Source organism: Falco punctatus, assembly GCF_963210335.1.
Source record: "Falco punctatus genome assembly, chromosome: 9".
In the NCBI taxonomy this organism is placed as follows: Eukaryota; Metazoa; Chordata; class Aves; order Falconiformes; family Falconidae; genus Falco; species Falco punctatus.
The window spans coordinates 23,245,372-23,272,298 of record NC_137589.1 but is presented as its reverse complement, the minus strand read 5'-3'; the positions used below and the strand labels follow the sequence as shown (position 1 = coordinate 23,272,298).

Sequence of the window (26,927 nt, the reverse complement as noted above, 5' to 3'; positions counted from 1 at the left end):
GCACTATGCTTCTGTTTGTGTATCAATCTGACCACTCAATAGGTGAAATAGTTTTAAATTTCAAATGTTCTAACTAGTTCTAAAAATGGCTCATTTTGCTTATCCTGAACAATGCCAGAGTCCAAACTCTATCACATTTTAATCACACATTCTCCATCAGAACCTTGTATTCAGAAAAACGTACATACATACAGCTACACGTGCCTAGGCAAGTCTGGTTTTCAAGGGGGTGAATATAGACTATTCATTTAAAATGATGTCTTGGATAGTCAGAAGAATAGATTATTTGGTTAAACTGATAGCTGAACTAATCAGGAGTAAACCACCTAATTTTAAGTTGCAGGACAATGGAGGTTTTGTTCTTGGTATGAAATCAGATAATGCAATTTGGTTGGGCTCTCCTTATGGCTGAAAGGGACCCTGGGACACACTTGAGTTGTTTTTGCAAACCTGAGTGAAAGATTGTCCAGAAGACCCACTGTTCTTCCTGGGAAGGGTTTTGAAGTACCTGTTCCTACCATACAGGAAGCATGTTCCTACAACAAACAGTCTTATTAACATTTGGAGACTTGGAGACAGCAAATTTGCAACAGGAATACTGCCTCAACTCTTATTTGACATGCTTAAATAGTTAAATTGTGTGGAGCCCACAGCACGGAGCCCTGCCAAATCCCCACTGAATGCATGTGCCTGTGCCGGGGTGTGCGGGAAGCAGCGGCTGCAGCTGGATGCCAGTGCCAGGTAACCTGCATCCACCCCAGTGCTTCCCTGCAGAATATTCCCGGGGCAAGAAAGGAGAACCGTGAGCATTTCTGTCACTTCCCAGCTAACCCTCATCATCCCCTCTCTTGCTGGAGGAACTGGCTTCATATGCTGCAGGAGGTGGGTTTGCAGCTGGGGAGAAGGCTCCCTGCTCCCTCTGCTGTTCCTGGAGCGGATATGTGGAGGATCACACAGGCACTGCTGCTCTGCTGGAGGGAACCCACCTGGGGACACCCCTGTCCACCCTCCTGCTCACAGCAGGGTATTGTCAGTACGAGGTCGGGGTGGCACTGGCTTGGCTCAGCTGAGACCTGACTGCTCCCTCACTCCAAACGGTGACACCCCAGCCCCCATGGCTGCTCGCCACTCTGGGGGAAGAATGGTTCTCCACCTCCATCCTGAACCCCCTGGGCTGTGATTTGGGGCTGAAACACCTTGTTGCATCGCCCGTTGCTGCCAACATCCTTGCTGTGCAGTGGGGCTCTCCTTCCCCAGGGGAAGGTGGTTGAGGGATCATTTCCAGGATGCTCGCAGGTCTCAGAGACACATGGGCAGAGAGGGGAGGCACAGCAAGGACAGCAGCCACGCACACTCAACACAGCACTTCTGCAGCTGCCCGTCCCCAGGAGACTCTGGTCTTGTTTTTAAGACTGAGCCTTTCAGAAAAGCAAGGAGAGATGGAAAGCGTTTTTGTGGCATAGCATCTGGGGAAGAGCATGCAAATTCAAGGGAAGAGCCTTGCCCAGGATGGCCCTTGCCTCCCAACAGCCAGCCTGCAAAAATATTCCCTTTGTGAAGGATCCCTCAGCTCGGCAGACGTTGAGAGCACCCGGTGACCTCCAAGAGGTGCAGCAGGGTGAAGTCTCTTCCACCAGCCGCACAGTCCTAACACCCCAGCGCTCCCACCACCCCACCCACGAGCAGAAACGACTTTCCTTCAGTCCCAGGGCTCCTAGGGAAGCCCTGCTGTCCCATCCGCAGGGCTCTCCAACTACCTACAGCTCTCTCCTGCTGTCTCCAGGGATGGCCCCCCCACTGGCAGCTCGTGCAAAGGCAGAGGCATCCAAGGAGGACGGATTACCCTTCGCCGTCCAGGGGCTGCAGCAGAAGAGGTGTGGGTGCCTTTCTTCCTGATGTCTGCAAACAGGAGGTCCCCGCTGCCCGAGCACCCCGCTCTTGCCCACTATGCGTCGGGCTATTATTCCCTCTGTTCCACGCATTCGGGAGCGTCATGGGTCGCCACTCCCTCTATCTTTGCTCCTGCCAACATGTAATTTACCTGAGGGCTGGACTCCGCTCTGAAAGGAGACACCCTTCCTATCCAGGCTCTTTTGGGAATATTTTCATGGCATTACGGGAGAGTTGAGTGCTGTAACAAATTGGTTATTTCCACTTGATGCAGCACAATGTCACCTGACATTGCCCGTGACCTTTGTGGGCCGGAGGACATGCAGCCTCTGGATCACTCTCCACCTGCACTGGGGCTGGTGTTGCTTGCAAGGGGCTGGTGTTGGTGTAAGGGGCTGGCATTGGTGCAAGGAGCTGGTGTTGGTGCAGGGCGCTGGTGTTAGTGCATGAGGCTGGTGTTGATGCAGGGAGCTGGCTTTGGTGCATGGGGCAGTGTTGCACAGGGCTGGCATTGGTGCTCAGGGTGGTGCAGGGTGTATGGGGCACAGGAGGGTACATGGGGCCAGCCTAGGTCCTCCCAGCAAGCTGCTGTGGGAAACCTGTCCAGCTCTTGTTGGCTCTTCTCACTGCCTCCTCATGTGTAATGAGCCACTGCCTGGAAATGCAAACCTTCCCAGTCCTCAAAATAACTGATGGGGGTGCTCTTTGAAAAATGAAAACGAAATCCATCCCTGGATAGGGAAGAAGCTGGGGATGAAGGTACCTTTCGCTCTGATCAGCCATGGGGTGCAGTTTTGGTGGGAGGACAAGTCTTTTCTTACTGAGCACAAAGGATGACTGTCTGGACCACAGCGAGAGGTGACTTTCTCTGCTGGGTGTCTGTGCCCACCCAATTTTCAGTTATCTGCATCTGGTCGATTATCTCTGTGTGTGCCTATCACAGCCCTCATTAGGTGTTTTTTGGCCGTCCTGCACTTCTCCCACAGACTTCATCTCCTCCCAGTTGGCAATGCCTTTGGCCAGCTGCTGCCCAGTGGCTGAGGAGCCACCTGCAGGCACGGTGAGGGGTGGCGTGGGCTGTGGGTGTAATTTTTGGCAGCGCTGCCTTTGAGGCTGCCTCTCTGCTCCCTGCCAACATGCCCACGCACTGGCATGCTGCAGCGACCAGAGGTGGCTTTGCACACTGCGTACTCCTGTCATCTCTTCTGGTGCTGATACCTGCCAGGTCTGGCTAAGCCCCACTTGCTGAAATGCAAACATACATTCTTTGGAAAGCCTAAATAGTTCCGCCTCAGTTTGAAGCTGTAATGACTGCTTTTTACCAAGGACTAGCTGGAGGCAGTGCCAGAAGTCCTCCCAGCCTGGCTCACCCTCACGTGAGTAGTGACTCAGAGCAAAGTCTGATATTTCCCCTCTAGGGAGAGGAAGAAAGGTGGAAAAACAGGATCAAATATGCCAAGACGAGAAATCACTCCCCTTTCCTCACAGCATATATTAACGCCAAGATAACTTGCCTTCCTTTTGGGGATAAGACATCAGAGAGGCTACTGGTGGAGCTATGGCCAGTCTTGGTCCTTGCATCAAGCCTGGGGCCACGTTACTGCTCCTGTTACTTGAGCCTGATGGAGCGAGAGCAGAGCAGGAGCTGAGTCTTCAGCAAGACCACCTTGCTGAGATTTCCAGCATACAGACCATGACATGGCACTTGCCAATGGATGGAGACTCTGCAGAGAGGATCCAGCACATCTGCTGAGGCTCTGTGCGCCACCGGGATGCAGACATGCCCCCCGCCATCCCCCTCACCACCCTCTGCACCAGTCCCAGCTGGTATCTCACTATTGCCAGTGCTGCAAGCCCCAGGGATACTCCCCACCTCTCCCACATCACTGATAAAATCCGGCTGGAAGGCCCCCAAAATGACCTAAATTCAGGGTGAATTACTACGCAGACTATTAAGGCATGAGCGAGCTGGGAAAATCAGCCACAGCCACGACTTGAAGCATCAGCGGTTTCTTGCTGGCAGGCTTATCTGCCATCTGCTGGAAGGAGACCTGTGCGTGCTGCAGCCTGCAGCTGGTGGGACATCTGGTTGTGCTGGTATCCGCAGCCAGGCAGAGCGTTGCAGAAGGGCTTTGTCAGGCAGCTGCAAGCTCAGCCCGGCATCTGGCCCTGGGTGGGGAAGAGCTGCAGCATGCAGCACCTACCAAGTGTCAGCTAATAAGGGAGATGGTGCAGGGGGTTTGTTAGGCTCAGCACCACAGCACGATCCAGGCTTCCAGGCTTGAAAGTGAAGGTTGCCCCTAGTGAAACAATACATGTCTCTTATTTGTCTAAAAGCAATTAAGAATCCATATACGAAATTGAGATAAAACTGAGAATCCTGAGCTTGATAGCCGATCTTATTCCATAGATTTTAAAATTTATTTTGTTTTCCTCTTGTAACAACAAACACCCACGGAAGGGGAGAGAGAGAGATTACTCGAAAGCAACAGCAGGGTGAACCATTGGACTGCTTTCTCATCTGTGCTGCCGTTAGTACTTGATCCTGGCAGGACTGGTGTGAACACGGTGTGAGTCACAGGAGTGAACGTCTACCATGTATGGGTTTTATCTGCCCGTAGTGATGGAGGATACAGTTTCTGTCCAGCTGTGGACCAGTGAACCAGAGCACCTGGGGTTCAAGGAAACATCTGAAGATGTTGCTGACTACCAGCCTGCATGATAGTGCAGGAGAACAAGGAAGCTTTGGACTTGCTTGAGTTTTGAAATGGATTTTTCGGAGATTTTAGCATTTGTAAATGTTTAATTTCCTTAGCCTTTTTCAAAAGTTTGGAAGGTTTTGTTCTTTTTGAAACTGGTTTCAGAATGCATTTTTTTGAAAGATGCGTGACCTTCAGGGACACACCTATAGCCAGATTCAATTTGTTTTGGTAAAAGCCAGGTCTCATCAGGTGCCAGAATGGTGTGATTGCAAAGGACACCAGGGCAGTGCGAGGAGCACCAACAGTGGTAGCAGCATGGTGACCACCTGGCAAAAAGCAGTGTCCTCTACTTCTCCTGAGCTTCTAGCAGCTGGTAGAACCAGCAGCCACACAGAGAGAGCATGTAGCCACGCAGGTTTCTGGCTATGGGATGTGTGAAGGGATATTGCTGGAGGTGGAAACTGATTGCAAGGAAGGCTGTAGGAGATGTGAGCAGATCGACGAACCGCTCTGCTTGGTGGCTGAGCTGCAGGAAGAGGTGGGCAGGCGGAGGAGTATTTGAGAGTCTGAGAAGGAGGCTGATCAATGGAGCTGTACTCCGCCATCTACGATGCATGCAGGCCAACTCAGCCACTTCGGAGGCAGGTCTGGGATCTGCTTTGTGCCAGACGGAAGGCAGCGTCACGAAGAATGAGGAGGGCTGGAAGAAGCTCACAGCACAGAGTGGTAAGAGAATCCCCTCCTTACCCTCTAAGATACCCTTATGGGATAGTCTTTAATTGTACTGGTAGACTGTGGGCTGCCCAGTGCCCTGAGCCAGAGGACCGCGAGTGCAGGAATTTGTTGACACTGAAATTGTAAGGGACCAGTTGCACCAGCTGAATGTTCACAAGCCCATGGGGCCTGATGGGATTCATCCCAGAGTACTGAAGGAGCTAGCGGATATTCTGGCAGGACCCCTCTTGATCCTCCTCTACCAAAGGCCTTGGGAGTCTGGAGAGGTACCTGCTGACTGGAAGCCAGCCAGCATTATTCCAATCTACAAAAGCGGTGTGAGGGAAGACCCAGGGGACTACAGACCTGTAAGTCTAACCTCAGTTCCTGGGAAAATTATGGGGAAGATTATACTGGGTGCTATTGAAAGGCATTTAAAGAATAATGCAATCATTAGGCACAGTCAACATGGGTTCACAAAGGGAAAGTCCTGTTTAACTAATTTGATACCCTTCTATGATAAGGTCAGCTCATGGGTGGAGGGAAGGCGGTGGGTGTATTTTTCTGGATTTTAGTAAGGCTTTTGATACTGTCCCCCACAGGATCTTTCTGGACCAGCTGGTCAGCTGTGAGATGGGCAGGTTCCCAGGGCACTGTCTGAAGAACTGGCTGAAGGGCAGAGCTCAAAGGGTTGTAGTGAATGGGGCTGCATCTGGCTGGTGGCAGGTCACCAGCATCATTCCTCGGGGTTCAGTTCTAGAGCCAGTGCTTTCCAATATGTTTATCAACAATCTGGATGCAGGAGCTGAGCACACCACGAGCAAGCTTGCTGATGATACCAAACTGGGAGGCCCTGTTGACTCTATTGAGGGCCAAGAGGCCTTGCAGAGGGATCTAGATAGATTGGACCACTGGGCAATCAATGGCATGACATTTAACAAGTCCAAGTGCCAGATTCTGTACCTGGTATGGAGTAACAAAGGGCACAAGAATAAATTGGGAGAGGAGTGACTGTAGAGCAGCCTGCAGAAAGGGATGTGGGGGTGCTGGCTGGCAGCAGGCTCAATAGGAGCCAGCAGTGAGCCCTGGAAGCCAGGAGGGCAAACTGCATCCTGGGGGGCACCAAACACAGCATAACCAGCCCATCAAGAGAGGTGATTATCACCCTGTGTTCGGTGTTGGTGCAGCCTCACCTGGAGTACTGTGTGCAGTTCTGGGCCCCACCATTTAAGAATGTGAGGGTCCTTGAATGCATCCAGAGGAGGGCAACCAAGCTGGTGAAGGGCTAGAAAGCATGGCTAGGAGCTGCTGAGAACTCTGGGCTTGTCTACTTTGGAGAAAAGGAGGCTGGTGACTTCATTGCTCTGTGCAGCTTCCTGAGGAGGCAACGTGAAGAGGGAGGTGCTGATCTCCTCTCTCTGGGATCCAGGGACAGGATGTGCAGGAACGGTTCAAAGCTATGCCAGGGGAAGTTTAGACTGGATATTGGGAAGCATTTCTTTACTGAGAGGGTGTTCAAACACTGCAACAGGCTTCCCAGAGATGCCGTCAATGCCCCAAGCCTGTCAGTGTTTGAGAGGGGTTTGGACAATGCCCTTAGTAGCGTGCTTTAACCTGGGCAGCCCTGAATTGTCAGGCAGTTGGACTAGATGGTTGTTGTAGGTTCCTTCCAACTGAAATGTTCTGTTTACATCAATTCAACAGCAACATTTACAGAGCTTCCTGCTCCTGGAGAGTCTTCCTTTGGAGATACCAGCACTTCTAGGAAGACTGTGGGGTGGGTACACAGCCTCAGGTGGCCATGGTCACTGCATGCTGGTGACTCTGCTCTCCCCTCTCCACAGTTCCCCATCCCCTCAGTGCCATGGCTCTACCTCCAAGAAGACTAACTTCCCGCAGTTGCTTTAATCTTGTGTACTCTTTCCTAAATTTCTCAGTGCTACCTGCCATTCAGTAGCTGCTGTCCAGTCATGTAAGCGCTGGTGTCTTGGACTGACGGTTGTCCATGGGATGGTGCTCTCTGAAGGAAAAGGGAAAGCCTGGGCAGCAGAGGGTGCTGTGAAAGCACTGGTGAGGGACATGATCTGCTCGAACTCTCACAGGAAGTGTAGCGTTTTGTATATTTAAAAACACCCACCTAGTCATCCACTTCTCCTGGAACATGAGTTGCCACCTCTTGAGATGGTTTTACAGCCGTGGCCACCTGGTGCAGGAATTCTGAGGGGATGGAGAGAGCTCTGGCAGGGTGGGAAGAGGCCCCCTGGCCAAGTCCAGCCCTCTCACCACCTGAGTTATGAACTGTAACACCACTGTGTTTGTGCTGCTTCAGCTGGACGAGAGGTGAGTTTCCACTGCGTGCCTTATTGTCATTGGTAAGTCATGCTGTTATTTCAGGCCCTTAACAACCTGCTGCAGCTGTGAAGTTGGCCCTGCTGGGGGCTGAGTCGGACCACAGACCCCCAGAGGCTGCTGCCAGCCAGCATCACTACAGTGCCCTGGCTGACTCTGCATTTCTTCTCTCTGAACTTGTGGAGGAGTGGGAGGGGGAGAAATAAGCCCTTCCATAAGTCCTCTGCATTTTTCAGCTGGTTATGACACTTAACTGCTGTTGCTTCTGATGCAGAGCAGGTGAGATGTTTCTTCTTGTGTGTGCATCTGTGCTGCTGAGTTTAATTTAGCAAGAAACTTGAGTTCAGGTTTTTCTGGTTTGTCGGTAGCAGGGTGTAAAGTCTGTTACTGAAAAAAAAACCCAACCAAAACCCCAACCCCCAAACCCCAGGGGACCTCTGTCTGCAGTTTGCTTTCCTACTTTGTCTCCAGGGGGAGGAGCAAGGTTTCCTGCAGTCTAGGCTGAGCTTCATTGCTACCTTATAATTTTAACCGCTGGCATGACTAACTCCCTCTCCTCACTCTGAAGGTATTTTGCAAACCACCGCAGGTCAGTAGCAGGGTGGAACGATGGCGGCGGCTTCAAGGAGCGGCAGTTGGCCCCTGGACGCTGGGCTGTGAATGACAGAGTCGCCTTCTTGGAGGCTTCTGCCTGAGCAGTGCGGTTGTGGCTGTGGGGTGCTGTCTTGGCCAAGGGGCAGGTCCAGCCCTGGAGATGCCTCTTCCCAGGCTCCATCCCTTCCTACCTGAGTGTTGCCAGGCCCCTCAGTATCTCTCAGCTCCTGCCTGGTGGGGGAAAGCACGTCTTAACTCCAGCTTTGATTTTGCTGAGTACTGGCCATGCAGGTTCTGGTTGTGCTGAAGGCACTGGGTACCAATTGAATTGGGCCAACAGAGACGTGGTGGTGACTGTGTGGATGATGCCAAAGCAACCTCAGATGCTCTGCAAGCCTCTTGGTGAGGTGCACATGTTTAGGAGCCCACCCTTATCAGGACAGACAGAGCCACAGGGAGGTGACACACATCACACATGTGCTGGGTGCTCTCCACCCCCAAATAGCAAAGCAAAGGTTGTGAAGCGCTCACAAGTAGAACGACGTGCCAAGAGGGACTTGTGCTGACATGTGGCTGCCCTTGCTGAGAGGAAAAGCTGAGGGCTTGAATCAGTGAGCAGTTTTCTGGATCTGCCAAGCAACCCCCTGAAATGCCTCTGAGTCTGTTCAGCCAGTGGGTACCTGCCTCAGAGTTGGCTGTGGTATGGGTGATGTGATGGAGGGGAGCATGTCCCAGCAGCCTCAGCATTGCTGGTGGAAATCCGGGCTGACACAAGCTCTTGTGAAGCTTCCTCATGAGTCAGCACGGGAGCTGGATCATGGGCAGAAGGCATGGGGATCAGGAGTGATGTCATCAGTGATACCAAACATGGGTGCCAGCAGGCACGGGCACCTGAATGCTGCTACTGGGCAGATGTGGCTGCCCTGTAGGTTTTGGGGAGCGGTGAGAAACAGTCACCTCTCTTGATCCACATAAAGCACCGCTGGATGCCTACCCCTTATCGTTTGCAGAGCCCGACACAAACACACCCAGTGCTAGTCATGTCGCATATTTGATGGGAGCAATATCTGCAACTTATGGAACAAGGAAGAGACAAAACTTAATGTTTTCTCTGTGCAACCATTGATCTTGTTCTGCAGGGCACTGGACAAGAGATAATTTATTATGTTGGCCTTCCTTAGGACAACACTTTAGGAGTGTTGATACAGGACACACCATTCCTGTAAGCTGTAGGACTGGGTAGAAGTCATTAGAGTACAAAAGCATCTTGCCCCAAATGGGAAGTTGTTGTGAAATGTCTCCCTTCCTGGCATGGCAGTAATGTCTTGTATGTCTTCTGCTCTACCAATTGCATGCAGCTGGCTTTCCTTGCCCCTTCTTAACCTTTTACTTTTTTTTACATTCTTTGTGGGTACCTGTGGTTGAGGCTTTTAGTGCAAGGCACATCTTGCATAAAAAGAGTCTTGGATGTTTTTCTTGGTCAAGCTGATGATTAAATGCCTGCTTTGTTCTATGGCACTTCTCAGTATGATTTTCACTGTCTTGTAGGACGCTCACCATTGCCTTATCAGGTCCATGCCTGATGCTGCCTGAAAGGTCACTTAGAGCAGGGCATTCGTAGTCTGGTGTTTTGCCACCTCTGTGTAGCTGTTTTCAAGGCAGGAGAGGCTGCAAACATGGCTACCCAGACCGAGTGGGAGTGCAGTGAGCAGCCAGGTCACTGGCAGAGATGTCTGTAGGTGCTTGAGTCAGGGCAAGTGTTCCTGCAAGTCTTCTATACTTCTTATGCTTCCTTTGAGTTTCATTGCAGTTTCTTCAATATCCCAGATGACTCAAAAACCCCCAAACTAGTTTCACACTGTGCCGTCTCCACATTCTTCAAAACACTAAGCAACCTCTACTGAACATGCTATATCCACCAGAGGCACTAGGGATACATGCTCTTGTTTGCACAAGCCAGTGTAAAAAAGCTTGGAAAAGGGTACAGGACAAGTCTGCAGGTAAATAGATGCTGCCTTTCGGATTGCTTGGACTGTGCTATCAGCACAATGAGCCCTGAATTTGAGTCCTGACATTTTTGCTCAAAGGAGTGCAACGTGAGTGATTCCAGCCTTGCACTGAGTTAGAAACCAGCCTGCTTCCTCCAGGACCTCGGCTGGGTGTGGGGGACGGCGCCCAGAGGCCCTGTAATTACACAAAGCTCTTGCAAGGTGCCACATCCTGCTCTTTCATGTGAGCATTTAAATTTAGGAAAACAAACAAACAATAATTCTGTGCTGGCGAAAACCACAATAAGCATGGGTCCATCCAAGCCAGAGGTATTTCGCACTGACAGAGGAAATACTCTGCTCACTGGTGATGCCACTCCAAAAGAGTCACAAGCACTTTGTGACCCGTTCTGTTCTTCCCCATTCCCCCTGTCCCATTCCCCACTGGGACACTCATTCCTTGAGCTCCTTCAACTGAGGTGACGCTGTCTTTCCAGGGTTGTGGATAACCTTTGTCCATGGAAGACAGGGTAGACATCTCTATGGCCTGCAGTCATCACCTTCGAGCAAACTGGTGTAAAGGCAAAAGCTGCTTGTTTTGGCAGCACTCAACAAATGTTATGAGCCAGTAAGGTGAAGATCCTCCCACTGTACAGGAACAGGATGCTCCATTTCTCAGGAAGGGGGGTGGTGTGTCTGCTGGCATACAAATTCAAGAAGAAATATGCATCCATGGAGTGGAAACTCCAGCCTGTAAGCAGGCTGCTGCTGTTTGAGAGAGACACCTACATCTTCTTCAGCCAGGGCAGCTCCTCACCCTGTGCACATGGTTGCAGGGAAATACAAGCTGCTCAGGCAAATCTGCCTTAGACCAATGTATAGGCAGCCTTTGGCAATAGACCTATCACCTCATGTCTTGCTACACGAGTCCAATTTGGTCTCCAAAGCGATGTCCTTGAATAATGTCCCGATACAAACTCTGCCATTAAAGCCCATGAATCAGAACCCAAGGAAGAGAGATGGAGTTGATGTGAAAGGGGTCTTCTCAAGGTGGGCTGCTTTGGCCCTGGAAATGATGCAGCCTGACTTGAGTATCGAATGGTTGTGCAATGAAATGAGTGGGTGCCAATTCCGTCCTGGTCTGGCTTTTCTTCTAACCCAGATGACCTGTTGTGTCCACTGACTTTGGACTAGAAGCTGCCTGCAAAGAGCTTGACTTGCTGGTTGTCCTGTGGAGACCTGATGCTGGCAAAACACATGTGTTGCTTGTTCAGATCAAGGCACTGACTGGGAGTACCCTGTCAGGCTTGTGGTAACACAGGCAGGAGGAACCCTCCATACTTAATGTCTTCTCTGCCATGAAAGTCACATCCAAAAGCAGTTCAAAACCACATCAGCATGGCCAGGGCAGACACGTCTCCAGAGGAGGTCGGCAGTAAATGCCCACGGAGGGTATGAGCAGTGCTGTGGCATGGGAAGAGGACTTTCAAAATAATGTTTATGGCCAATACTTCAGATCTTATTATTTATCTTACATGAAGGGACCATAGCCAAAGGCAATACATTGGGGTGTGTGAGCTGTGAGCCTGCTGTCCCAGGGCTCCACCGGCCTTGGCTTGGCAGTGGGTGCCGCTGTGCTTTGGTCGATGCATCAACACCCGTGTCTCACCAAGAGAAGAGAGGGTCCCAGGTGCTCACCAAGCTCTTGAGGGCCCATGGGGTGGGCAAGGAAGGGAGGAGCTGGGCCGTGACCTTGTGCAGCTCCCATGGTGACTGTTCTGTTTTCCTCAGCTGTCAGAAACTGGAGAGGTCCAGCATGTCATCCATGAGAGATATGGGAGAAGTATGCCCAGGTGGGACCCCAGTCTCTTGTTCTCACTGAGCACTGCATGGGAGTTGGGAAATACAGTATAGACCAGAAACCGTTAATGCATTACTTGTTGGCTCAGGAATGATTGTCCAATGTCAAGCTGGTTACGCTTGTTTTCCTCCACCTGTCTTTTTCCTGGATGCTGCTCCGCAGTCACATGGGTCCACCTCAGCTAGACAGAACCATGGCTGCTAGTGAAAAGTCCTGCTGCAAGAGGGAGGCTGGGATGCAGACCCCAGAGGTCCTTTCCCACCACCGTTGCTCTTCTGGCAAGAGGAGAGGTGACGGGGCTGGAATACATGTGGTTGAAGGGGCCTGTGGATGCAAAGCCATCGTAGAAGGTTGATTGTCACATCTGACCACACAAGATTTGCTTTGCAGTCTTTGGTTTTCCACTTTTGGGATCTCTCCACTAAGTCAGACCATCAGTATCATGCGAACCTGGTATTTCTTCCTCCTTTCCTGGGTGAGCTCTGCCTCTTCCCTTTCAACCCAGGCATGGTTGCACCACCTCCTTTAGGTAGTGTGGCCATCCCTGTACTGCTGACGTGCAGAGCTGACACACATGGCCAACGGTTACCTACAGCAGGAAAGCCAGGCGTGAGCAGCCAGTGACCTGTCTGACAGCCGCAGAGCAGGTTGCCCTTTCTATTACAGATGAGGCAGCTGGAATCCCTCTGCAGAGGTATGCAAAAAATGCAGCTCCCAGTTGCAGGATGCTACGAGGTGTTCCCAGTGGTGGGGACATTGCCCAACAGCTCGTTATCTACCTGCAAGACATGGATACTTGCTGCTGAGCTACCTGGGGTTTGGGCTGCCACATCTGAATCATTGGGCTGGAGAGGAAGAGCAGGAGGTGTGATTGGAGAGGGATTGGGCTTTCAGATGTTGACAGACAAGTCCCAGCCTCTCCGTGTGTCTTTATAAGCCAAGAAGACAGGTTTACTCAGTGTCGCCGACCCTCCTGATGGCACAGACAGGCCTGGAGCAGCAGGTCAGGTTGATGTGCAATGCATGCTCTCCTTCTAGACCAGGCTGTTGCTGAAAGAGAGGATCCCAAGTGAGTCAAGAGGCTTTATCATCCCTCTAGTTGTTCATTTTATGTGTGGAGAACTTTGGTGTATGGGTCACCATCGCAGTTAAAGTGTCCTCTGAAGGGTCTGCTTTGCAGTTCTGCATCTGAGTTCCTTGGGTTTTGCAAGCATGAACTCTGGGTGCTTCCTAGTGAGCTGAGGGAGTGCTGCGAGTCCTTCTGGCTGTGGTTAGACATTTTCTTGGTTATCCATCCATTTTGGCTGTGTGGAGGGGATGGGGCATCCCTGCATCCCTAGCTTTGGCTTGGTTGGATCACCCAGGACTGATGAGTGGGGCTGGAACCTCTGAGAAGGAGCAAAGACTCTCTCTTCTTTCTGCTGTCCTGCTTGCCTGTGCCCAGGGACTCACATTTGAGCAGCAGTTTGCCATCAGGGACAGTGGTTCTGGGTTTGGATGGTGGGATGTGTTTCAGTCTCTCTTCTGAGGAAGGTGCTATTGGGCTCTTCTCAAGTTTGTTGATGTGCTTTGGTACATACTTTGCCTTGGTGCCAGAGGCAAGTGGTAGGAGCACCAACAGCTGAGTTGCGTGGTCCAGAGCACCCAGGGTCTGATCCCAGGGGTGCCATCAGGTGGTGCTGAAGCTCTGAAGCCTGGAAGCATGCCGCTGCGCCAGCTGAGGATGGGCAGTCGGGGGCTGGAGGAGATGGCCCTGCTGTGGGAGAGCTCTGTGGAGGCAAGGTTCGCTGGGCAGCACGGGCAGGTCCCCTGTGAGGCAGTGAGCTGACGTCTCCTCTGAGTCCTCCCCTGCTGGGGCAGGAGCAGGGAATTCTTCACTGCAGGCTGGCTCCTGACCACACCAGGTACCTGGGGATGGACACAACTCCAATGACTTGTGTGGCACCAAGGCTTGGGTGCAGGATGTGGGGACCGTAATTTTGGCAGGTCTTTATGTCTTCCTATGGTGTTTTTACATCAAAACCCAGAAGCCTATTAGAGCTTGCTGAATGCCACAGGTATGTGCAGTGACTAATCCTTCCTCCTTTCCCACAAAGGCTTTAATCTCTTGGGATACCAAGAGTTGCTTCTGCAAGAGGCTGAATGCTTGTCAGTGCTCTCACTGGCATCTGTGGGCTTTGTGGTGCAGCTTGTCACAGGTCATGGCTACCATGGTGTGCCATCATAACATCTGGATGACACTAGTGTGGGCAGTAGAGCCTTCAGCTATGGTGGTGACCTCCAAGACATATGGGAAATCTTAGTGCCACCGCTCAGGAGCTGGGAAAGGGGCGCTGGGTGGAGCAAACCCTCATCACAAAGTGTGCAGGGTTGTGAGCCAGGCACGAGCCAACAGAAACCACAGGCCTGTGGGCTGGTGCCAATCATGGGGCAGCGGAAGGTCCTGTTGCATATGATGATGTGCAGGGCTGGCTGCAGATGTAGGGGAGATGGACTGTGTGGGCAGAGCCTGGTAGAGATGGAGAACTCTCTGTCAAAGGAATGGGGAAAGGCTGCTCTGGCTGGGTCCAGCCCAGACACGGCTTTCTGAAGGGGACTTCTGCAGACCTCTGGTCCAACTTCCTACTCAGAGCACAACTGTACCCAGTGCTAGCTCAGGCCAGCCCTGGTTTTGTGCAGCCAAGCCTTAAAAGCCAAGATGTAGACTCAAGGGAAAGAAGCTGTTTCCTAAGTGAAAAACTCACCAAGAAAATGCAATTGGTATGAAAACTCTGGGTGGGTTTTGCAACAGCAAAACAGCACGGTGAAGCATATTGTTGTATCTGGCATGGGAAGAGCACCTCTGGCATCTTCTAATTCCTATGCAGGCTTGGCTTCTTGGCCCTTGTAATCCACACTGCTTATTGAAGTGGCTATTTCAGTAATTTGGTTTGTCTCTGATGTCCCCAGGCATGGCCTGCAATATCTTGCCTGCACCTGTGTGCAGTTCAGCCTGGTGAGAAGGTGTCCACTGTAATTCCTTCCTTCCTGCTGTCCTTCCTACCTTCCTTCCACATGCAGTTTGGATGGGCTACAGATTAAAACCACCTTAAAAAGGTGATTTGCACAAATGGATCCAGCCTGCAGTTGTGGCCACTGTTGTTCAACAGTAGGGGAGATCGGGTTTAGCAACGTTGTCTTCAGGATCATGGGGCAATCTGACCTCTCCTTCCTTTGACCATCACAGAAATTTCATCCCAGGACGTCCTCACCTCCACAGGGAGTTGTAGGCACCAAGATGTTGGTGCGGGACTTGAACACAGAGCAAGACTTGAATTGACACTTTGTTTAATGTGTGATAATGATTTTCCTCTGTGGCTCATGTGGTGCTGTACAGTGGACAAGTGTTCCTGTTTTCCTGAGCAGCCGTGGAAGACCTTTCCGTGCTGGAAAGATGTTGGGAAAATACGCTCAGACACCTGCTCTGGGAGGCAAAGTCTTTTCTAGCTCCTGCAACAGGGTCACCAGGGAAGTGGACTTCTCTGGGTCTGTCCTGAAGTCTGGATCCCTTTGAGGTTGGGTGCTGGGGATGGCAGGGCACACCAGGAGCACGTGGTGATGAGTTATAAACCATCCAAGGCAGGGATGGAGCAGGGAAGCTCCTGCAGAATGGAGCTCTGACATGACGCCTCCTGCTTGGGGGAAGGATGCTTTCTTTCCCTGAAATGGGGTGGCTGGGGGCTGCTTGTCCCACACTCCAGTTGCAGCTGGAACAAGCCAGGTGGGAAGGGTTAGCAAGAGATACTTGGGGTGGGTTCATAACTGCACAGGAGATTGGGAAGTGTTAGGAGACAATACTGACATGTTAGGACACCTCTACAAGTAAAAAACTTAAGCCAGTGGCCCTCCACCTGCACAGGGCTATCAGGTGGACAATGGGCTCTCAGAGGCTGGTGACATCCCTGCAGAGCAGTCACCCTCATCTGGAGAGAGGACTCACTTGTGCAACAAGCACCAGTGGGCTTTGACACTCCAGGATGTGCCACTGGGTGCCCTTGCTCAGCTAGCTTCAGCCAGAGATGCAGGTTGTTGCTTGAGTGCCCAGTGCTGCTTAGAGGGTCCCATATGGGGCCCCATGGTATGGGCTGGAAACGCGCACTGTATGTTGCAGCATCAGGCTTTGGCGGTGCTGCCAGCAGTGCCGGAGCTGCACAGTGTTTGCTCATGCCTCTGGTGCACCCACCATCCCTCTCACACCAGCCCCGTTATTCCTCAGGTGCTGCAGAGAGGCGAAATGTGGCTGCTGCTGGCGGCCCTGTGCCTGGGCCAGGGGCTGGGCGATGGCATCCCACACGCTGGAGTGAGCTATGACAACCCCGAGCAGTTCATGAACATCGTAAGTGCTGGGGGGTCAAACAAACACCCGTGGGACAGGGACTTCCCCAGGTGGTGTGCCTGAAGTCCTCTCCGAGGGACCAGCTGGGCTCTCCCCATCCCTTACCCTGTTATCTGCACCTGGAGTCAGCCAGGGGCTTGGGACATCAAGAGTTTCCTATGTTTGCATGGATGCCACATCATAATCTCAGCTGGAGGTTGGTCTCTCATGCTCTCTCTTGAGGTGTGTGCAGGCAGGGATGACACTGGAGAGCATGGGTGGCAGGGGTGGGTGTCACTGGGTCAGGCAACAGGGTGATGGACAGCAATGGGTCACCCTCTTCCCTTGGACCATTGTCCCCACAGAGCCAGAAGATCCGTTTCCATGGGTATCCCAGTGAGGAGTACGATGTGCTGACAGAGGATGGCTACTTCCTCAGCCTCAACCGGATTCCCCACGACAAGGGGGGAGCTGGACACTCAGGTGCGCTCCATTTCATCAAGGGTAAAGCAGCTGTGACCCTGCTCAGAGATGGGGCAGTGCACAAGGGGAAGCCAGCGTGGATGCTTGTGCCTTCAGACAGTTTTGGCAGTTGGAAGAGTGATGAAAAGTTTTTGCCCACCTCCCTTGAGCTGTCCTTGGAGATGCAGGAGTTCAGCATTGTGTTTTGCTGCATCCAGGACCGGGCAGCATGACCCAGAGAGCCCCAGTGGCTCCTTCCCTGGAGCAAACCCCTTGCTCTGGTCCAAGATTCCCTGATACCTCAGGGCCAGGGGTGGAAAAAGTCCTTCAAACAAAAAAAGCACCAGCAGAGGCAAGGAAATAATGGGAGAAGGGAATATTTAATGTGGTGCCTGCAGAAAATAATACTGAGATGCACAGAGAGATTTTATTTCCATATGGGAAGGGATTTTCTTGTGTTGAATACCTGATTTCTCCTCTTCCAGGATCCAGGTTACCTGTGTTGATAGTGCATGGGTTCAGTTTAGATGGTGGTGACTGGGTGGACAACCTCCCCAACAGCAGCTTGGGCTTCATCCTTGCTGATGCGGGGTACGACGTCTGGATCGGAAACTGCCGGGGCAATAGCTGGTCCCACCGGCACCTGAATCTTTCTGTTGACCAAGAAGAGTTTTGGGATTTCAGGTGAGGAGGCCACCAAGGACAGGGCTGGGATTCTGAGCTGTCAATGCCAACCACCTGATGTCCATGGGAGGTTGGGAGATGGGTATCTCCTCCAACTTCTCCTCTTGCTCCCCAGCTTCCACGAGATGGCCGTGTATGATCTCCCTGCCATGGTGGGCTTCATCCTAAGGCAAACCAGGCAGGAAAAACTGTTCTACATTGGCCACGCTCAGGGCAACTCTCTAGGTGAGTGAGGAGGAGGAGTGGGCCATGGGTGGGAGCAGGGCATCGGCTTGCCACAGGAGAGGGGCATTGATGCCTGTCCCATACTGGAGGCTGCTGGGCATGGGGCTGTGTTGGCCCATAGGGCCACTTTCCCCAGCTGCCTTCTTGGTCCTTCTGAATGGGAGAGGATTGCTGCACCTTGCCAAGCCATCCTGAGTGGTGCTTACCTCTAGGAGCACTGCAGCTTCATTTTCTCCAGGCCCTGTGCCTCAGACAGGAGGTCTGGGATGAGTGCTCTCCATGTTGGGGTTACCATCGTGATCTCTTGCTGCTTTTCAGGTTTCATAGCATTTTCGAGCATGCCACACCTGGCTGAAAAAATCAAACTCTTCTTTGCGCTGGCTCCTCTCTACACCTTTCATCATGTCAAAGGCCCCGTGTTAAAGATAGCGTTTTTACCAGACACGGTGCTGAAGGTATGTGAGGGGTTTGTGTATTATTACTATCAAAGCCCGGGAGCTTTTGGCAGCTCACATCCCCAGCATTGCTGCTGTGCACTGAGCCCATACCTGCCGCAGGCACTGGAGATGCGTGTGGGGAGGTGAGCGATCCCAGGATCCCAAACAGGGATGTCCCTCTCCACCTGGTTGAGCGCTGCCAGCTTTCAGGGTTTAAAATATCCATAACCCTCTACCATTACTGTTTATGTTTTTGCTTATTGACCTCACCACACCCCAGACCTGTAGCCTGAGAGCAGCCCTGCACTGCCTCCCTTCCACCCTTTGCTCCAGCGGCTGGAGAAGGGCTGGAAGGGGAGCTGGCACGCTCGCTGGACATGCTCCACCTGAGCAGCATCTGTCAACACCCATGGCAGATGAATGGTATGAGTCTGGCCATCCTGGGCTGAGGTCTGGAAGCTGGTACCTTAGAGATGATGCACCAGGATAATGGGGATGATGGCACAGCATGGAAAGGACACTGATGTTTTCACGCTGCTCTGAGAGTTGGGTGTGACCATGGGTCAACCTCCTTGAAAAGCTGGCTAGCCAAATGTGTCAGCAACTATACTGAGGAGCTGCCTGCCAGCACTGGCTGGGGACAGGCGGTTCCCATGAAGAGGGGACACGTGTTGCAGGACCCACTGTGACCTGTTTTCTTGCACCCTTGCAGACAATATTTGGAACCAAGCAGCTGACTCTGGTGGGGAGGAAGGAGAGAGCCGTTCTTGCCAAGACGTGCAGCAACCTGCTGACAGCTGAAGTCTGTGAAAATGAGATCTTCCTTATTGGCGGGTACAACAGGAAAAACTTGAACGTGGTGGGTACATCAGGGTCTTGAGGTCATAGCCACCTCCAGTTTTCCTAGATACCTGGAGATAGCTAATGAGATACAAAAATGATTATAAAACCCCATAAGATATAAAAGGCACGGCCCAAGGCAGTGGTTATTTGGAGATTTCTTTCAGTGGTGTTGGGATGGTAAACCTAATGGAGGCTTCAGTAGGAAAGAATCACTTGTGGTCTTGTCTGCAAAGGAAGGGGAACTCCTGCCTCATCTTCTGCTGACCTACAACAAGTTTACAGGAAAAAATAATGAAAAATTGACTAGACCAATTGTATTTCTATTTTAAAGTGGTGGTTAACTGGTTTGACCTTTAAAAGCTACTCCTAGCTCTGAACAGAATAAAGCTGTTGGAGCATATGATGTTCATATTGCAGTTATAAGACAGAATGATTTTTTTTTTCCTAGACAGATTTTCATTTGTAACTCACTTAAAAAACACTTTCTTTTTCCTGCAGAGCCGATTGAATGTATACCTAGCTCATTTTCCAGACTATACATCAGTAAAAACTCTTCTCCACTGGGGACAGGTAGAGACTCTGATTTCATGACAATGGTAACCAATGCTCTTTCTTTTAATCCGTGAACATGATATTTTACAATGCTGCTTCATTCGCCCTGGAGACAGGTAAGGAGGTAGAATCAAAGCCAATAAAAGTGATTTTTAAGTTGCAGCACCAAGGTGTCTCAAAAGCCACAGCTGGTAGCTACTGCTCCTGGCTGGCCAAGGCAGAGACACCCAGCTGCTTGCCTCTGTCCTGGGTAAGGACCCCGTGTAGGTGTTTCTGGGACTCCCGTTTTACTCTGGCCCATGGGACAGGCACCAGCAAGCACGAGCTCAGACACTAGGGCTGTGCTGGGCAGAGAGCGTTCATGTAGACCCGGCTGCTGCCCCTTGCTTGAGGTAGGGCTGATCCAGGGCGTCACCCACAGAGAGTCAACACTTTGCCTCTGCCTTCCAGACTGCCAAAACGGGGGAGTTCAAGCAGTTTGACTATGGGGAGAAGAACCAGGAGAAGTACAACCAGGTAAATGAGCGCTTGTAGAAGGAGCAGCAGAGGAGGAGGCTGGGACCAGGATGGGGGTAGCCTCCTCTAGCAGCCAGCATGGCCAGAGTCTTCTGGGATGCCAGGGCAGCATGCCTTATCCATTAGTGCTATTGGTGTTAGAGCCTGTGAATAACTGGAGCATTTCCCCCCTGCCAGGCCTCCCCCCCTTTGTACAGGATAGAAGACATGACAGTGCCGACCGTCCTGTGGAGTGGTGGGGAGGACTGGGTGAATCCCCCTGCAGAGACTCAGCGCTTGCTGCCACGTATCACCAGCCTCATTCGTCATGAGCACTTCCCCGACTGGAACCACTTTGACCACCACTGGGGTCAGGATGCCCCTCAGCGCATGTACAGGCAGATAGTCACTCTGATGGATCAAAATCCATGAATGGTCCATGTGCTGCATGTGCCCGGGATGTAGGAGCCACCCGTTCCCACGTGGCTGGGGACATGGGTTTTGTGTGAGAGCTGCTGCTCTGCTCTTCTCTTCTTAAAAATATCTCCTATCACCCTATACCACACTGATTTAATGCCTTAAATATAATGGTGTAATTTCTGCCTGCCCTCTGTGACTAGAGATTGCAATAAACTCTTGCCTCACAGCCGATCTCCAACCCTTTGCTTGGTGAGCCTCACTGGGGTTGTGTTTTCAGCCTATTGCTGGGGCGAGGTGTGCAGGAGGCCTGTTCGTCTCTTTTTTTTTTTTGCTTTTTCTGGCTTAGGGCATTGCAAGCACAAAATTTTACTCCAGAAATTGAGCGTGTGTTTTGTGTTGTGGGTTTAAGTGAAGGAAGGGTGGAAAGCGACCTTGTCTGCAGCTCTGGAAAGGCTGGAGGGAGTGAGCACTGACTGCAGGAGAGAAACGTTCCTCTTGGTAGAATAAAACCAGAGAAGTCGATGTCTGGGAGGTGGTGAAAGGGAAACATCTGGGCCTTGGCGTCAGGCTAAGTCTTTCCTGGAAGAGAACCCACCCAGAACAGAGTCCCATGTCACCTCCTGGTGAAAACCCAGCTGTATTTTCTAGGGAGTTGAAACGTGCGGTTCACTAAGAATAATACTCTGTTCTTAGCATCTATATTTGAAAAATACCTGTCTACCTACCTACCTACCGACTCTTTCTATCTGTGAAAGCAGCAGCAGAGTAGCCCAGCAGCAGGTATGGATGAGTCTTCTTTATATGCCTTTCACCTTGCTGAGTGGTCCAAACAAAAGTCTGAGAGCTCCACCTTTCATGCCAGGGGTGGGAATGACAGAGTATTTCAATTTGAATAGATGAAGCTGATGCCAAGGAGAAAATGGCCTGGGTCCACAGGGAGTCCTTCCTGGTGTCGCCCAGTGACTGCAACTGAGCTGTTTCTATCTTGTCAGCAACTTCAGGACATGGGAGAAAAACCTGACTAGAGGTGGACAGTCAGGAACAGCAACTCAGGGACATCAAAGGTTTCCAAGTAACAGACACCAGGATCTCACACCAGCATCTCCCCACCTCACTGATAATTGCCCAGTCAGCAAAGCCACTCATCAGTGCCTACATCAGGTATGGTGAGCACATTTGTGCTTAACCTAACAGCGTGCTAGCCCCATCTATTTATTATACGTGTTTGCCAGAAGGTAAAATAGTTGCTTGTCTGTAGAATTGTGCATGATTCTGCCTGCAAGTCTCTGCGCACAGTAAAAGATGCCCACAATGACTCAAAGAGTGGAAGGTTTCAGAACCTCAGTCTGGGTGGACTAAAAATCAGAGATTGATTTGCAACCTTTGCATCCCTCGCCTTTTAACAGAGAGAATAATATATTTAAAGGATAAAGCATTGCTCTGTAACACAAACTGATGTCAGAAAGCTGGCCTCAAAGCACTGGTTGCTGTCAGGACTATGGTGATGCTACCACCACCACCAGCTGCATTGTGGATCTCTGCAAGGCACTGTGCTTGATTTAGAGCACACAGCTCAGTGTTTGCAAAGGTGTCCACGCCGCCCCTGACCTGTATCTGAAGAGTAAAAGGAGAAGAATTCACTTCAGGGAGCATTGGTCAAACTCAACCTGTCGGTAGATTGCCTAATACAAGGTTGGTAAGAGTAAGAAATTGGCATGAATGATGGGAAGCTATTGCTATCAGTTTGCAACATAATGCTGAGGCTAATGAGGATGAGTCACATATATACTTAAGACTGCACCTTCAAATAACACACTTCAGGTTCCTCTTTCAAGTGAAATGAAGTCAGGATCATGTTATTTCATCCACAAAATTATGACAACCTAGAGAAAGTCCTAACCACCGTTTTATACTGCTTCCCAAATCAGGATCTTTCACAAAGAAATAACCTGCTGCACCAAACTGGAGAAGCTCAGGAGCCAAGGACCCGCAGGCCTGGCTGTCACTGGTGCCACATCCAACCCAGCTATAAACTTGCTGAGCTCCACCCAAACAACCAGCCTAGAGACTTTTTGTCCCCCCCTGCACCTACTGAGCCTGCGGCAGGACCTGCCGTCTGAGGCAGTAGCTGGGATTTCCAGCCTCAACCTGAAAATGGCCAATTTCTCCTCACGTGTTTGCTCATGGGCCCGTTTCATGGTTTGGCCTCTTTAATTATATAGAATTAAAAAAATAGGGCGAGGGTGTATTTCTTCCCACATGGGTCCTAATCACCAAATGTATGGACTGTTGTCAAAAACAGCAGGCAGCTCATGATCCAGATGAAGAGGTAAAAATACCAGCGAATGTATTTGCCTTACAACAGATTACCATAGGTCCATGTTGTGAGTTACTGGTTAGGAGGCAGACTAAGGGGACTGAGGATTTCTTAACCTGTGCACTAGCAGACATGCTCAACAGACCCTCCAGGCTGATTAATTTACTGCTGAAATGAGCAAAACCCAACCCATCATTAATACAGAGGAGACAGATAATGATCTACAATCAATATCGATTGCAGTTTCCCTCCAATCCTCACCATGCTTGATGACACAAACATTTTTGCTTTGGGAAAAAATCTCCACAGCAGTCATGGTTTTGAGGGATGCACAAGGGAAAATACATCCCTTAGGTGCTACTGAAGCTGCCTCCATCTCAAGGAGAAGATCTTCACCATCCCTTGACATGTGTCGTTAAGGACATCTCATTTGCTTGAATAAAGATTTCACTCGCCTTTTAGCTGGTGTGATTTTGAAGAGATGTACGATCAGGCTTTTGCCTTCAGATGGACCTGTCTTCAGACCACCTGAACTGTTTCACCCAGTTTCACCAGTTTTGCCCAGGCCCTACTCTTCTTTTGTGGGAGAATGATTCTGTGGCACAAGACACATCTGATTATTTCAGAGTGCTGAATGCTCTTGAGAAGAGCAACATCTTCCTCAGTTTCTCCATCACTCTACTGTGACCAATTACAAATACTGAAGCCTCTAAGAGATCCCTGGGTGAATGCTCCAAAGCATGGTTCATTTCTTTTTATTTGCCCAAAATGTTTCCGGGGAAAGTTTATTACATCTATATGCAACAAAATACAGTATGGAAATGCTGCCTCAGTCAAGATGCTTTAAATTAACTGACAGCCAGGACTTGACCTGGTGGCTATATCAGAGACGAGGCAATGTGCCTGTGCACCCATATCTCTAAAGTATTTGCTGTTAAGGGAAGTTTTCCAGGCCATGAGATATCTGGGGGGATATAGAAATCACAGCAGCAATGGGACAGATTACCATTTTCCCTCCTTCCTCCAGCTGTTGTCTGGTTCTTCCCAACATATCTTGTCAATACCAGAACATAATTTTCCAGATACATTCCCTGCTTCTGCCCCTCCTCCCCTGACTTCTTTGATATTTCTGAATAAGAAAGTAGAAACACAAATGTATTGAACAGCTGCAGAGGTCTGCTTTCTCAAGTGCATGCTCTGTCTATGGTAACAAATTAATAAATCAAAAAATATCACTTCTGTTCATAGGTGTTAAAAAAAAGATCAGAAATTAAATCCTAGAGACCCAAACAATCCCTAATGAAGGAGCAGAAAGCTGGGAACTGGTGAGAAGACATGAGTAGAGGAGAAGTAAGAGGAAATACTGACCGAAATTCATGTTGTGCCTGGCATGATCCTGTCTCTGAACTGTGTTACCCCTGTTGTCTGAACTGTGATACCCCTGTGGTCCTCCTGTGGTAGAAAGAAACCCAAAGGGCTGAGGTTTTACCTCTCATAATGCTCACGATTTTCTCTCTCCCCCGTCAGTCTTCAGACTTCAACCCTGCCTTTTGCTTTTTGGCTCTTTCATTCCTGATACTGATACAATTTCAGTGCATAAAAGGTGGAGTGGCACAAAAGCACCTTTGCTGCTCTTTAATCTTTAGTTTGGATATGCCATGACCGTTGGCTAAAATGCATGTTCAGCATGAGGAGTTTTGCTTATGAAGATATGGGCCTCTATGTCACCTTTTGCATGAAACCACTGAACCACCTGGCTGCGTGCCCTCAGAGGGTGTCCCAGCCCTGCACTGCCGGCCCTGGGGCTCCTTCTCCGTCACTCATGGGTTCCTCATCCCCGCAATGAGAGCACCCTGCCCCTCAGACCACAGCTGCGCCCTCGGAGGAGCTGCACACCCTGATCCAGGTGCCAGACATCACAGAAATGGTTTAATGAAGAGGGTGTTGGCTGGTAAACCTGCCGGTGCTTGAACAAGATCAACTGGTTTGTGCAATTTCACAGCCTGCCTTAACCCCCTGCATGTGTCTCAGGTCAGAGCTGGTGGCTCCTAGGAGAAGGGCAGCAAGAGCTTCTGCTCCCCAGGGAGATGCCAAAAGGACAACCCAGGCAGGGTCTGGGGACATGAGACGGTGTTGAACGTGGAAGTAGACCACTGCTTTCTGAAACCTTTGCCAGAGGCATCACAGGGTGGAACAAGTGGCAGCCCTTGTGGGTTAAGACCAAGATGGGTGTCCTTCAGTGACTGGGTGAGCAGGACCTGTCTTACAGGATGACTGGTGGGGAAGCAAGCCACAAAGAGCAAGGCAAGGACCCAAGCTTACCAGATGCCTCCAGGCATTGGAAAGCTGCCCCCAGCATCCATCCAACTTCTCCTTGCTGGGCAGACAGAAAGGGGCACCTGTGTGGTCAGGAGGATCAGGCCAGGACAATCCCGACCACCCTACTTGTTGGTGTTGACAAGAGACCCGTGCTGAGACTCTCATGACACTTGTGGCTCTCTCCCGCCGCCTTCAGAGCCCTTCACAATCCTGCACTGCTCCCCTGGGGACGTCAGGATTTCAGCTGATGCAGCAGCAGCTCAGCTTCTCCTCAGGCTGGCCAGCTCAGACTTGCTCTTCCAGGAGCCTGTGAGCCCTGTGGCAAAAGCCTGTTTGAGATCCTTTTATTTAGGGATGTGTTCGTCTGTCAGCCAAGAAATGATCTGCTGACTGGGCATGGGGTTGAGTCTGCTGTGCAGCCTTGCCAGCTTCAGTTACCGTTTCCCACCAAAACGGCACACAATAAAAGAGATTGTGCCCTCCCACAGAGCAATGATGGCCTCACGGCAGTGCTGATGTGCATTGAGGACTTTGGCGCCAGCCCAGTGGTCCCAGCAAGGGACATCAGACCAGACTGAACAGCTGGGGAGGAGCAAGGTGGCAGGCTTTGGGGTGCCATGCAGCCTGTCACAGCAGTGGTGGTGGGAAGAGGCCCTGGGATCTGCGGTGCAGCCCCAGCTCAGGGCAGCTGTGGCCCCATCTAGGTGAGACAGGACCATCTGACTGCCTGGCAGCATCTGGGTAAAAGCATTCATGGAAAACAGCATCAATGCATAGAAAAATTCACCCCAGGCTGCTAATTGGTGCATTCATGATTTCTGGTCTTCCCTGTGTTTCCCAGGTTCCCGCCCAGCACACCCCACTGGGAGCAGCTGCAGGGGACACAACGTGTCTGGCTAAGCCAGGGCATCCCCAGCTCCTGGCTGAGGGGCTCTGCCTGGGGTCGCTGGTCCCCTCTATGGCTCCTGCCACTGGGGAAGGATTTGGAGTTTGTTTATTTATTTATTTATTTATTTATTTATTTATATACACCTTCTGGGTCTAGCCACACGCCACGTGTCTCATCTACAAACATGTCCTGCTGTTGGGAGCTGCTTTATTTTCATTTCAGCGAGGATTTGGGTCACGGCTTTGTTTCAGGGTTTTAAAAGAGAAAAAAAAAGTGTTTACGCACAACAAAGGAGACCAAGCAATCAAGGAAAAGCCCTTCTGTACTTATGGCAAAATACCAAGTGAAGCTGCATTTTTTTGCTTTGGGCAAGTTGTTTCTGCAGAAGTTGAAAAAGAATACTTTTTTTAGAAAGACATGTTTAAACAGGATTAACTTAAGCAAGACTTTGTACTACAGAAAGATGCTTAGAGAATTTCTTAAAGATAGAAAAGCAAACAATTGCCTAATCTGATAATCTGATCATCTGATAAAATTTACAAGTAATTTTTTTCAGAAGAGAAAAAACTATTTACTGGAAACAGATTGTCTCAAACGAACTGAAAAATCTGATTAGGTAAAGAGCATTATCTCAAAGGACAATTTTACAGAAAGCTGCTTGGAATGAGGCAGAAGCAGAAGCAACATATTTAGGAAGAAAACGGGGGAGGGGGGTGTGTGGGTGGGTGTGTGGGAGAAGAATTAAATCATTAATTATTTACTGCAACCAGCGTGGCTTTTGTGATATACCAGGAAACTATAATGAATGCAAGCTTTTCTTCTTAAATAACTT

The 26,927-nt window shown here is 50.6% G+C and overlaps 1 protein-coding gene across 2 annotated transcripts; it reads left to right on the top strand.

The window, feature by feature from the left end:
* Window positions 1–2: 2 nt before the first annotated feature.
* On the top strand, window positions 3–26,927 carry LOC308069403 (lipase member M-like). 2 transcript variants are annotated; one of them, XM_080401683.1, is made up of 10 exons: window positions 3–7,646; window positions 16,354–16,473; window positions 16,818–16,935; window positions 17,400–17,598; window positions 17,714–17,823; window positions 18,142–18,278; window positions 18,973–19,119; window positions 19,602–19,673; window positions 20,106–20,171; window positions 20,349–26,927. In XM_080401683.1, exons 2-10 carry the CDS (start codon window positions 16,372–16,374, stop codon window positions 20,580–20,582), a joined length of 1,185 nt encoding a protein of 394 aa, XP_080257809.1. In that variant the 5' UTR covers window positions 3–7,646; window positions 16,354–16,371; the 3' UTR covers window positions 20,583–26,927. The 2 variants fall into 2 exon arrangements, with proteins under 2 accessions (XP_080257809.1, XP_080257808.1); XM_080401682.1 differs by lacking the exon at window positions 3–7,646 and having other exon boundaries at window positions 15,926–16,473.